This window comes from Sorex araneus, chromosome 5, assembly GCF_027595985.1.
Source record: "Sorex araneus isolate mSorAra2 chromosome 5, mSorAra2.pri, whole genome shotgun sequence".
In the NCBI taxonomy this organism is placed as follows: domain Eukaryota; kingdom Metazoa; phylum Chordata; class Mammalia; order Eulipotyphla; family Soricidae; genus Sorex; species Sorex araneus.
Window position 1 is genome coordinate 127,853,878 of NC_073306.1, and position 12,523 is coordinate 127,866,400.

The 12,523-nt window shown below is 55.7% G+C and overlaps 1 protein-coding gene across 1 annotated transcript; it reads right to left on the bottom strand.

Moving 5' to 3' along the window:
* Window positions 1-5,678: 5,678 nt before the first annotated feature.
* Window positions 5,679-10,546, bottom strand: WFDC5 (WAP four-disulfide core domain 5). Its single transcript, XM_055140467.1, has 4 exons — window positions 10,358-10,546; window positions 6,550-6,687; window positions 6,263-6,403; window positions 5,679-6,016 (listed from the first exon to the last, which is right to left on the bottom strand). Exons 1-4 carry the CDS (start codon window positions 10,440-10,442, stop codon window positions 6,012-6,014), a joined length of 369 nt encoding a protein of 122 aa, XP_054996442.1. The 5' UTR covers window positions 10,443-10,546; the 3' UTR covers window positions 5,679-6,011.
* Between the last annotated feature and the right edge of the window lie 1,977 nt (window positions 10,547-12,523).

The window sequence follows — 12,523 nt, forward strand, 5'->3', positions numbered from 1 at the left end:
CCAGCATGAGGGAGCTAAGTTTCCTGACGCACACTTAACCTGCAGAGGAGCGGGCATGGGGGCTGGGGTCACATGTGCCTGGCAGAGGCAGGGAGCAGGTGACCCCTGAGCACCCCAGGGGTGGGGGATGAGGAGCTTTATCTCCCCGTTGTCCCTGATGCTCACAGGGTTCTGAGAGCCACACTGGAGGGGGGAGGGGAGCACTGTGCTAATGAGCTCCTCTGGGCGTGATTGGCAAGCACTTATTGAGTGCCTACTGTGTACACGCAGTCTACCAAGGGACTCTAGGACTTGAGTACAAGGCAGGATTCCTACACTACAGACATCAGCAGTCAACATAAGACCCCACACGTGGTGAGCATTTCCCTGGGGCTCCTATTTCATAGGCCTCATCACAAGGATGCTGCAAGTGGGTCTGGGGGCTGAGTGCAGAGCCGGGAGGAACCCCCAAGCATCCCATCTCACAGGAAAGAAGCAAGAGACTTTGAGATAGATAGATGGGGCGACTGGCCGTGCTCAGATGCCATCTTCAGAGGCCTCTAGGCTAGACTGGCCAATTAATATACATAATTTAAAACTTTCCTATAGCAGCATTAAAACAAAACAAAACAAAACTAAAGGGGTTGGGAGATAGCACAGCAATTAGTGCCAGGTTCAATTCCTGGTCCCCTGAGTACCTCTGGGGTGATCCTGGGGGTCCCTGCGTCACTGGGGTGACTCAACACCACTGGGCCCCAGCAGCATGGCAGCTCTGGGTCCTTGTGCTGAACTGACTGATGTTTGGTTAGCTGTGAATCACCATTTGATCCCCCACTGGGAACCCTCATCCTATGCCCCCCAAAGTAAAAAGAGGCAGGTGAAATTGATCTTATTGGTTTGGGAGGGACACCCTCCAGTGCTCAGAGCTTACTCCTGGCTCTGTGCTCAGTTATCACTCCTGGTAGTGCTTGGGGGGACCATATATGGTGCCGGGGATCGAACCCAGGTAGGCTGTGTGCAAGGCCAGCACCCTCCCAGCTGTACTATCTTTTTTGCTTTTTGTGTCACACCCGGCGATGCTCAGGGGTTACCCCTGGCTCACACACTCAAGAATTACTCCTGGCGGTGCTCGGGGGACCATATGGGATGCTGGGAATTGAACCCAGGTCAATCGTGTGCAAGGTAAACGCCCTACCCGCTGTGCTATTGCTCCAGCCCCCCCAGTTGTACTATCTTTCCAGCCCTGATCTTAATGATTTATTTAATATTACCCACATGATTTGAAGTATCATGTCAGCATGGCAATCAGTAAAGAAATTATTTGGACTGGAGTGGTAGCACAGCAGGTAGGGCATTTGCCTTGCATGCAGCCAACCCGGGTTTGACCCCTGGCATCCTGTATGGTCCCTTGATTACTGCCAGTAATTCCTGAGTTCAGAACCAGGAATAGTACTTAAACATAGCTGGGTGAGACCCCAAAACAAACAAACAAACAAACAACAAAAAAGAAAAATAAAGGAATTATTGATGAAATATTTTACATTTTCACTTCTGTAATGTCTTCTTTGAAAGTAGTTTAGCATTGTCAGACTGTGTACAAAAATTGCTACCACATAGCAACTCAAGACAATGCAAGGTCATAAGGCCTGGCCTCCTGCTCAGGGTCTCATCTGAATCAAGGTGTCAGGTTGGGGCTTGGGGGCTCGGGTTCTCTTTCAAGTCCACATATTGATGGCAGATTCATTTCCTTATAACTGTAGAACAGGTGTTTGCTGGCAGTCCCATCCAATGCTGAGAAGCTGCTTGAAGCTCCTTTTTTTTTTTTTGTGGCGAGGGGGGCTTTTTGGGTCACACCCGGCCATGCACAGGGGTTACTCCTGGTTTTGCACTCAGGAATTACTCCTGACAGTGATCGGGGGACGATATGGGATGCTGGGAATCGAACCTGTGTCAGCCGAGTGCAAGGCAAACGCCCTCCCCGTTATACTATGGCTGCAGCGCTGCTTGAAGCTCCTGGTCCTGTGGCCCTTGGGCAGCTCACAGTGTGGGTATCTGCTTCCTTCCAGCCAGTGGGCTGCTGCCTTCCTGTCTGGGACCAACTAGAGAAAGTGCCCTGCTGGCAAAGGACTCACCTGCTCGGGCCAGGCCCACCCAGGACACCCCCTCTTTCGCCCAAAATCAGCACATCCTCTGGTCTCCCTCGTCTGCAGGAGGAGGAGACTTTGGGGGGGACTTGGGGCACTGGGAATCACCTTAGAACCTGCCTGTTCCTTCTGACTATAAATCTCATTTGGAACGAATTACAGTTTCTGTGCTCGGGAGCCACATGAACAGGCTCTGCCCTTTCAGCTCTTCCTCAAAGTCAGAAGTTAGAGCAGGAAGACCAGGGCAATCCTCTTGCCCAATGGCCTCATGTTCCCCAAGGGAAACCGAGGCAGGGCTGCCGAGAAGTAGGTCTCCCACTTCCTGGCATCTTCAATGCCTTCCCAACACAGTGTTTTTTCCCCCCCGTGGAACTGCGGAGGTCAAGGTCACTTCCCAAGAGACGAAAGACAGACCTGTTTTTCCAGGGTACAAGGGAACAGTCTGATGTCATCCCTGGATCACGTGATGGGAGGTGAACAGGACGGAATGAGTCCGAGTGAGAGGTGTGTCCTGGGCGTGGGGGCAGGCAGAGCTGTGGGGCTCAATGGAGAGCCCCGGATTCTGTTTGGGTCCCCACACCTTTCTTTCAGTCACTGGTCACCAAGAGAAGCTTGATGTGGCAGAAAATCCAAAGGAACTGTGGGATTAAACGAATGTGGGTGTGGCAGAAAGTTCTAGAACCTTTCCTCTGCCCTCTTCCCTGTGTTTGTCCGGCTCTCAGGTCACCCCCTCGGCTTGAGTGGGGGCAGCCCTGACCCAATTCCTGTGCACGCACGTGGTGCAGTGACGGAATGTCACTTCCTGGAGCCTGTGCAGGGCTGCGGCTTCCTGCAAGTTGCAGTGCTGGAAGGACAAGGTGAGGCGGGTGATTTTCCACGACAACCTGCCTGAGAGCTGCGGGCTCAGCCCAGCGCCTTCCAGGAGCTGAAAGTCAGCCAGCTGCCACCACGACCTTGAAGGCAGCTCTGGGGACCCCCCACTCCCCTCTAGCCAGCACCCTCTTTCCACCCTTGGAGGTCCTGCAGCCCAGGACACAGTTATGATTTCTAAACCTGCAGGGGCTGTGAGACGGTGTGCGTGTGTGTGCGCGTGTGCGTGTGTGTGTGCGTGTGTGTGTGCGTGTGTGTGTGTGTGTGTGTGTGTGTGTGTGTGTGTGTGTATTTGTCACAGGCAGTCAGTCACTGATACTGATACTGGCCCGAAACCTGTCCTTAACAGCAAATGGATGTGTGACCCGTGATGTCACCTCTTGAATTCTTTCTTTCTTTTTTTTTTTTTTTCTGGGCCACAGAGGGTTCCAGGGAGAGAGCTGGGTTATACCAACAGTGCCCAGCTTACTCCTGGCTCTGTGCTCGGGAATGATTCCCGGTCAGGAGCCCAGGTTGGCCACTGCCAGGCAAGCGCCCTCCCTGCTGTACTGTCTCCCCTGCCCATCTCTTGGATTCTTTCTCACCTTCTTCATCTGTAAAATGGGTTATTGGGCGTGATGACGAGCACGTGGTGTGTCTGCCCCAGTGGCAGTGTTTTCTACCTTCCCTCTATCCTGCATGTTTGTTAGGTCTTCTTTTTTTTAATTTTTAAAATTTATACTAAAGAACTGTGATTGACAGAGTTACGGATAGTTGAGTTTGAGGCATGTGATAGTTCAGCATGAGTCCAGGACGGCCTCCTTCCCCCAGTGTCCCCGTATTCCCTCCCCACCGCCATAGCTTAAATCTCATGTTTCCAGTGTTGTTGAGTCTGCGTTTTGGTCCTATGGCGACACCCTCGCCCCTATCACCGCCTGCCTCTGGTCCAGAAGGAAGAAAGGAAACACTGGCACTCACAGGGAGCTAGCAATTCCTAGCAGGCCCTCCTGCCCCTCCCAGTCCCTCCTGGCATCCGTGCAATTAGCTGGAAGCTCTGGGCGGTGAGGATGGGGGGGTCCTTCCCGTCTCCCCGCAGACACACAGACACCCAGAGTGGTGAGAACTGTGACAGAAGCCTCAGCTCCCAGGTCCACCACCCAAGGACAGCCTGGGCCAGCAGCTTTGGGCACACGGGGAGGCCCAGGAGATGGAGCAGGGGGAGCTTCCTGTCCCCTCTTCTCCGCAAAGCGAGTCCTGAACTTCGGGGAGAGAGCCAGCAGCGGGGCTCAGGGCTCCCCTGGGGCTGCACCCCTACTTTGCTTGCTTAGGGTCTGTCTACAGAGTCACAAATGGTGTCTTGAATAGCGGCAGCGCCCCATGGTGGATGAGGCCCACCCGTAAGTGATGACATTGCAGGGTCCCGGCCCCCTCTCCCCAAATGTGGAATCTGAAGACATCCAGGGTGCAGAGGCGATGGGGCGTGAGAGAACTTTCTGGTGGTTTTTCTGATTGCACCTAGGCCAACATCTGCACTAGAGGGCAAGCTTTTATGGGTCTCTATCTGTCTGTCTATCTGTCTATCTATCTATCTATCTATCTATCTATCTATCTATCTATCTATCTATCTATCTCTGTCTATGTGTCTATCTATCTATCTATCTGTCTATCTCTGTCTGTCTATCTGTCTGTCTATCTATCTCCCTATCTATCTATCTCTGTCAATCTATCTGTCTGTCTGTCTATCTATCTCTGTTTGTCTGTCTATCTGTCTATCTATCTATCTCCCTATCTCTCTATTTATCTCTGTCAATCTATCTCTGTCTGTCTATCTGTCTGTCTGTCTATCTATCTATCTCTGTCTATCTATCTATCTATCTCTGTCTATCTATCTATCTATCTATCTCTGTCTATCTATCTATCTATCTATCTATCTCTGTCTATCTATCTATCTATCTATCTATCTCTGTCTATCTATCTGTCTGTCTATCTATCTCTGTCTATCTATCTATCTATCTATCTCTGTCTGTCTATCTATCTATCTATCTATCTATCTCTGTCTATCTATCTGTCTCTCTGTCTATCTCTGTCTGTATGTCTATCTATCTATATATCTATCTATCTATGTGTATGTCTGTCTATCTATCTATCTATCTATCTATCTATCTATCTATCTATCTATCTATCTATCATCTATTTTTGGTTTGGTTTGGTTTGGGTGCTACACCCCGTGATGCTCAGTGCTTAGCCCTGGCTCTGTACTCAGGAGTTACTACTGGTGGTGCAAGGGGGAGCGTGGGGGGGAACATAGGGGATAGTGGAGATTGAACCCAGGTGGGCCGCGTGCAAGGCAAGCGTGCCCTAGCTGTGCTCTCTCTCTCTCCAGCCTCTTGGAGGAGGAGTTTTTCATCTCTGTTAGCCCACTACCTTCCTCCAGGACAGCCCACAGGGAGCAGGCCCGGGCAGCAGGCAACGTGTGGCCTAAAATAAACTGCATCATTCCACCACTTCTTCTGGCACGGTTTAGCTCCCGGGAACGTGCCTGGATTTGCTGCCTCCCGGTGACATTTAGTTACATTCTCTGCAGCCAAGGACCCGTTCAGAGTGGCCACATCAAGTTTTCCTTTGGAACCGAGTTTATTTACATACCAAACTGACAATAGTCGATAAGCAATTGCAGGAGCAGTATGCAAAAGCTGGGGTGCTCTTTCCAGGAGGAGGGGGTAGGGGGGAATCACCGGAGGACTGGAGGACTGATGTTCAGAAAACTGCTTAGAACAGGTCTGGAGTGTGTGTGGGGGGTGCTTGGTGAGAGCGATCAGGGCTCCCCGGGAGGGGCCTGCTTGAGGGGGAGCTGGAAGGGGGAGACCCCGGACACAGAAGTGACATGGTGGGGGCCAAGTCAGGCAGGGGTGAGGGGGGAGTGTCCTCTGGAGTCATGTGGAGACAACTCAGTCACTGGCTTGGGAGGATGGACCCCGTAGTCACCTCCTCCTGCTGGGGACCCCATCCTGAGATCCAGCCTTGCATCTGGAGCCAGAATTAGCCTAAGAAAAGGAAAAAGGTTAATCCTCTCCCAGGAAGACAGACCCCTTCCCCTTCCTCCCTGCACCAGCCCCCTCACACCCGACTCTGTTTAGAGGCCGGTGTCCAGGCAACAGCAAACTCAGTACCAAGAGTCCCAGTTCCTTTGTCACCTGAACCTCGAGCCTCCCAGCCCTCCCTCTTGCCCCCCCTTCCTTCCAGCTGCCCTGGGAAGGGCTGGGAGGGGAGAAGCGGGGGGGGGGGCTTACCTTTGAGGGGGCTGCGGCAGTCTCTGCCACAGGCGGCCAGGCAGCACCTCTTGGCGCCCGAGCAGTCGGAGTCACGATGGCAGAGGTGCTGCACGGGGCTGATGCAGTGCAGGGGGTCCTGGGGGCAGAGGCCCCGCTTTACTGAGACAGGGGGCGGGGCGGAGTGAGCCCCGTGAGCGGGGGAGGGAGGGGGAGGGGCGGGGAGGGAGGGAAGGCGAGCGGTGAGGAGGGGGGGCGAGCTGTGGGGGCCAGGTGTGGGGCTGGGGGCCGCGCTGGCAGACCCTCACCTGAGACCCTGGGGACGCACTGGCGGAAGCAGGCCTGGGAGCAGCATTTCATGGTGGACGGACACTGGCTGTCATCCATGCACTGGTCGGGGACGGAGAGGCAGGGCGCGTCATCCGGCGGGCAGCCCCCCGATTTCTCTGTAAGACAGCACCCCGCCCCCAAAACCTTGCAGCTGGAGGCAGCTCTGCGCTCCAGCACCCCTAGAAGCCACCGGCGGGCCCGAGTCCTCCCTCCCTTCCTGACCGCCCTTTGGCGAAGAACGGAGATTTGTGACTGCGGGCTTGATTCATTTGGGGTCGAGGGGTGGGAGCTCCGCGTGTCCCCAGGACCCCGCAGTCTCAGCACGGCCTGGTCTGACGCTCTCGCTGCATCACCCTCACCCTCTGGACGGGGCGGCCCCCAGTTTGCTCCCCACCACGCCCTGGGCAGGGCCTGGCGGGCACTGTGCCCCCGGCCCTCCCGCTCACCTGGGGACATGTCAGGGCTCAGGGGAAACCGCAGGAGACCTGGGGGAAGGAGGTCGCCCCCCACATGCTCCAGCGGGGCCCTCAGCCCGCCCGGGTTCCACCATCGGTGAGATGCCCGCACTGCTTGCAAGCCAAACTCTTGACCCAGAGCTGGGGGCCCCGGCACCCCTTGCAGCTGAGGTTTGGGAAGTGAGACCAGGCTTCCCGGTCACCGGTCCACCCGCCGCCTCTGGTTCTGTCCCGGAGATGCGGAGCCTCTTCCTGACACTGGGCCATTTCCAGAACCACACGGGGGGGGGGGGGCTGGGAGCAGTGTCCCCGCCCCCCCGTTTAGAGGGGAAACACTTGGACACAAGGCTGCTGGGGCGCGCAGGGGGCAGTGCTGGCTGAGGCTTCCTCTCCCGGCCCCCTCAGCCCTACGCGCTGCTGGCATCTGAGCCTCAGAGCTGGGCACTGGCCTCTGTCTGTCCTCCAACACCCCCGGGTCCTGCTGGTTCAGACAGAAATGCTGAGTCCACCTAGAGGGCCAGAGAATGGGCTGCTGGGCCCTTCGGGAGAGAGAACACTTAGCCAAGTGGGGAGCCCCCTACTAGAACCGGTGTCACCCCCACTCCCAGACTGGGGCTGCCAGACCCTCTGAGCAGAGCTGCTTGGGCCCGAGAGCTGAGGGAGCAGCTTGAACTGAAAGGGGATGGCGAGGGGAGGGGACAGCAATCCCCATGGCCTGCGTGCAATGGAGCAGGTGACAGAGCCAGGGACATCTGGAATGAGGGGCCAGGAGTGGCGTGTGGAGCAACGGACAGATAGACAGACAGACAGACAGACAGACAGACAGACAGATGACTGGTCTGTCACAGGAGAGCAAGGTGGCAGCAGAGTTTGGAGGATGAGAGTAAAGTCTGGCACGCTCAGGGTCTGTGTGGGGCCCGGCTACTACATGCAGGTCCTTCCAGAACCTTCTCTGGAGCCCAGTTCCCGGCTTTCAGACACTCGGTTCCCGGCAACCCGACAGGGGCACAGACACAGGGATCCGTGAGACATGCCCAGGACCAGGCTCAGTTACACGCGTGTTCCCGCCCCCGCAGAGGTGCAGAGATGCTGCACGCCCGAGAACACGCTGCCCGCCACGGTGCAGCATTCGTACCCGGCCTCCCTCAGCTGCTGATCTACGGCCTCTTTTGATTGACAAAGAACAACTTCAAGTGATTTGAACGACGCCTGTGCCCCAGTGCGAGTCACTCAGACACGCACCCAGACGCTCCCAGGTGGTGTTTACATAAACAGCCACGTAGGCCCGCAGGAAATGCGTGCACACGCAAACACACACACACACACACACACACACACACACACACACACAGATCTGAGGGCTCCAGGCCAGGCCACGCCCCCGCTGCACCCACAGACGCACATAACTGGGCCCACACGCAGGCTCAGCTAGTTCTGGACCAAGCCTACGTGTGAGCATGTGCAGAAGCATCTAGATGCATGCACAGTCACCCCACGATCCCGCGGGCAGCGCCACACCGGCCCTGACCTAGTCACCCTTCCCACTGGAAACATTAGTTAGGCACCTACTGTTTACCAGGGGTGGCACCAGGCTCTTTATGTGGAGACACCCAGATGTTCCGGGGTGGGGGAGGTCTCCCTTCCTGCACCCTGCCACCCGCCAGCGTCTGACACCGCATTGGGAGAGGAGGGGAGCCCTGGGCAGCTGTCTCATGGGCAAGGATCAGGGGAGAGCTCAGATGAGGCTGTGGGGGGCCGAGTGTCCCCGCTGGGGCCCTCCCCTGAGAGGAGCGTCACCAGGTCCTGCTCGGGCCTGCTCTTGCCTCTGAGCAGCAGGGCTGGGTCTGGGGGCTTCTCTCAGCAGCTCCCCAGATTTCCCACCTGCTGTGTGTGAGGCCCTGATTCGGCCCTGCGCCCCTGCCCCTGTATCCTGGGGGAGGGAGGCCCCGTCTGCCTAGAAGCCAGGGCCGAGGGTCTGTCGGGGCCAAGACCTGCCCTGAGGGGCCCCTGGGTCCCACTGTGGAGCCCGTTCTGGGCTGTGAGTGGCGGCTTCCTCCTGAGCCTTGGGGGCTTCCTCAGCCTCACATCCCCAGGACGGGGAAGGTGTCCTCGCCACCCTGCCTGAGAGGAAGCCCCGCGCCCCACGTCAACTGGCCGCCCCTGGAGAGGAGGAAGTGCTCCCCGAGGCCAGGCCGGGTTAGTGGGTGCACAGTTGAACGTAGGCCCGTGTTGCTGCCCTGGGGGTGGCGGCCGAGGTGGGGGCGGGGGCACTTCTCTAGCGTCCCGGGCAGCCTGGCTTTCCCACCTGGAGACAGGAAGCCAAGCCTGGACGCCAGAAATCATCTCCCCCCCCCCACACCCCTGAGCCCCTGGACAGAGGGGACAGAAGCCAGGTGGGTGGGACGCCAGCAAGGTCCTTTCCGGGCTGCCCCCGCCAGGGGCCCAGGGCTGCTCTGTTCACAGGAGCGCAGGCTCCCGGGCGCACAGACACTCGGCGTGCGTGTGTGTGTAGGTCCGAGTCTCCCAGGCCAGTGGGACGGCCCCACGCCTGGTCCCACACTCAGGGGACACACGGACCGGAGAAGCACCAAGAAAATGGCAAAAGACATTCACCACTAGATGACGTCTTACAGACAGGCACGCAGACGCATAAACCACACACAGACTGCTAGCGACACTGAGTGCTGATATCCGAAACACACACACACAGCACACAAACACACAGACGCAGACACAAACACAGACACACAAACACACATACACATACAGAGTCACAAGGACACAAACAGACACATGCGCGCACCCACACATGTATACACATACAGCACACATACAAACACACAGACACATAGACACACACAAACACAGACACACAAACACACATGCACATACACAGATACACACAGACACACATACAGACAAACACACATAGACACACAAACACATGCATATACACAGATACACAGACACACACACAAACACACAGACTCATACACACAAACACACAGACACAAACAGACACATAAACACACATGCACATACACAGATACAAACACACACAGACACATCTGAGCACACACATGTATACACACAGCATACATACAAACATATGGACACAGACAAACACACAGACACACAGACAGATACACAGAGACACAAACACAGACACACAAATACACACGCACATACACAGACACACACAGACACACAGACACAGACACACACACACACACACACATGCTCGACTACCTGCCTTCCCCCGAACCCCTTTTCTCCTGTCAGAGGCAGAGAGCACCAGGCTTGAGGAGCAGAGGAACCTTCCCACACTTACCGATCTTCCTTCTGCCCACGGCAGCAGGCAGCTGGTTTCCCAAAGCCAGGAGGGCCACCAGAAGAAGGAGGCTCCCGGATCTCATGTTTCTGCTCCCAGCACCTATTAAGACCAGGGCCTAGGGGCCCCTAAATTAACACCTGCAGTCCCAGGTAGGTAAGAGCGGCTGAGTCAGGGCAGGAAGGAGAGGGAGTGGATGGAGTGGTTCACTTCTGCCTCATCCCGGCTCCACCCCCCTGCCTCAGAGCCTCCCTGCAGTTACTTGAGCAAGAACTGCGGGTGGGTGGGTGCTGACCCTGGACCTGAGGGGCTAGGACCCTAGACCTGCCTGTACCCCTTATGTGGCCTGTGATCTTGGGCAGGTGTTGACTCTCTTTGGGCCTCAGTTGTTCTCATCTGTATAAAGGGTGGGGGAGGGCTGTTGGATCAGACCTTCAAGACCTTTCCTGGCCCTGTAAGGTCTAGAAGGCCCAGCACGGGTGTTGATGGGGAGACAGTTGATGAATGGCCAGGTAAGGGTGGCAGCGTGAGGAGGTGCTTGCTCCCTGGGAGCTTCCTGCCAAAAAGGGAGGGGAAGCTAGGGGAGCATGGCGAGAGGGGTCAGTCCTGGCATCCCCTGCCCCACGAAGTGAGGAGAGAGACCTCCCTGCTTGAGGGCCAGCACCTCTGGGACATCTGGTAGACCTGCCTTCACCAGGGCCGTCCAGGACGGAGGGCACACGGTGTTGCTCTGGCTGAGGTACCTGCTCACAGCAGATGGCCGTGACTTTCGGGCTGCCTGGACTCAGCAGGGTGTCCAGGTGAGACCTCCCCTCTGAACAGCTGAGGTAGAAGAGAGAGCTGAGTGAAAGGTCCAGAGAGGCCCCCAAAGAAGCTCCAGCTGGTCTCCTGGGTCACCACAATCCTCAGCATCCTCCCACGAGGGATGAGGAAATGCAGGCCGGAGATGGGAGGGGACATAGTCTCCCGCTGACTGGGACTTCCTCCCTATCAGGTTCCAGTGGTGGCGCCTTGGCAACCAGGCGGAAGTCAGCTGACCCTGAGACAGGGAGCAGAAGATCCAGCCCAGACTCCCCGATTGCACCCCAGTCAGGAAGTTCTTCCTTGGGTTGAGCTTGAATCCCTCCAGGTGTCTTCTGAACTTTTACAGAAAGAGGTGACAGGATGGCCACATTCCCGATGGCGGCATTTTTAGGAGGAAAGTGAGTGAGGGTCTCTACCCACTCCGTCCCCTCTCCAAACCGCACATGCTCTGTGAAGAAGCACTTTCCGGGTTAAGATGATTTTGTAGTTATTTTCCTATGTCAAGGTGTGTCCTGCAGGGGCCAGAGACATAGTACAGCTGGTCAGAAACTCACTTTGCATGCGCTTAACCTGGATTCGGTCCTCAGCACCCCTTAAGTTCACTTGTGCCCTGGCAGGAGTAGTCCCTGAGAGTAGGAGTGAGCCCTGAGCACTGCTGGGTGTAGCCTCCCAGAACAAAACAAAACAAAACAAAACAAGCGCGAAGAAAGAAGAAAACCAAAGACATTGCTTTTTTTTCTTTTTGGTTTTCATTGTTGATCGTTTCGTGGCCTCTGGTAAGACAGAAGGACCCTCTGAAACACAGAGAAGCAGGTCCCTGAGGTGAGATCTGCCAGTGTCCAGTTCTTCGCTCAGAAATAAAGCCATGACCAAAATGCCTTCATACACACAGGGTCGCATCTCTGTTTTCTCAAGGCTCCTTTGTCAAAGTTTAAGTGTGACCAAAGGCGCAAACTTCTGTAATGTGCAGCCTGGCGACTTGTTAGTTACGCTCTCTGGATCATTTGACAGTGACTTAGAGAGTTTTTTTGGCTGTCTGTCTTCGTAGCACTGGGATCCCCAGCCTGCAGGAGAATTGTTTGTCAAAGTTCTCATCACAAGAAAAATGGTGATGAACGTAGCCTAGACCTAATACTTGATCATTTTGCAATCAATACACACACTCATTATATTGTATTTCTCGAATGAATGTACCAATTACACCTCAGTTAGACCCTCCCCCACCAACAAAACCGACACAGGGAATACCAGGTCAAGGGCATGGCCATCATTTAGGCTCTGGGGAGCAGCTGGTCTGATTGCATTTCAGGAAGGAGGTGAGGGAGCATGTGAGAGCCTTCAGCTTTATCTTAGCAGGTGGAA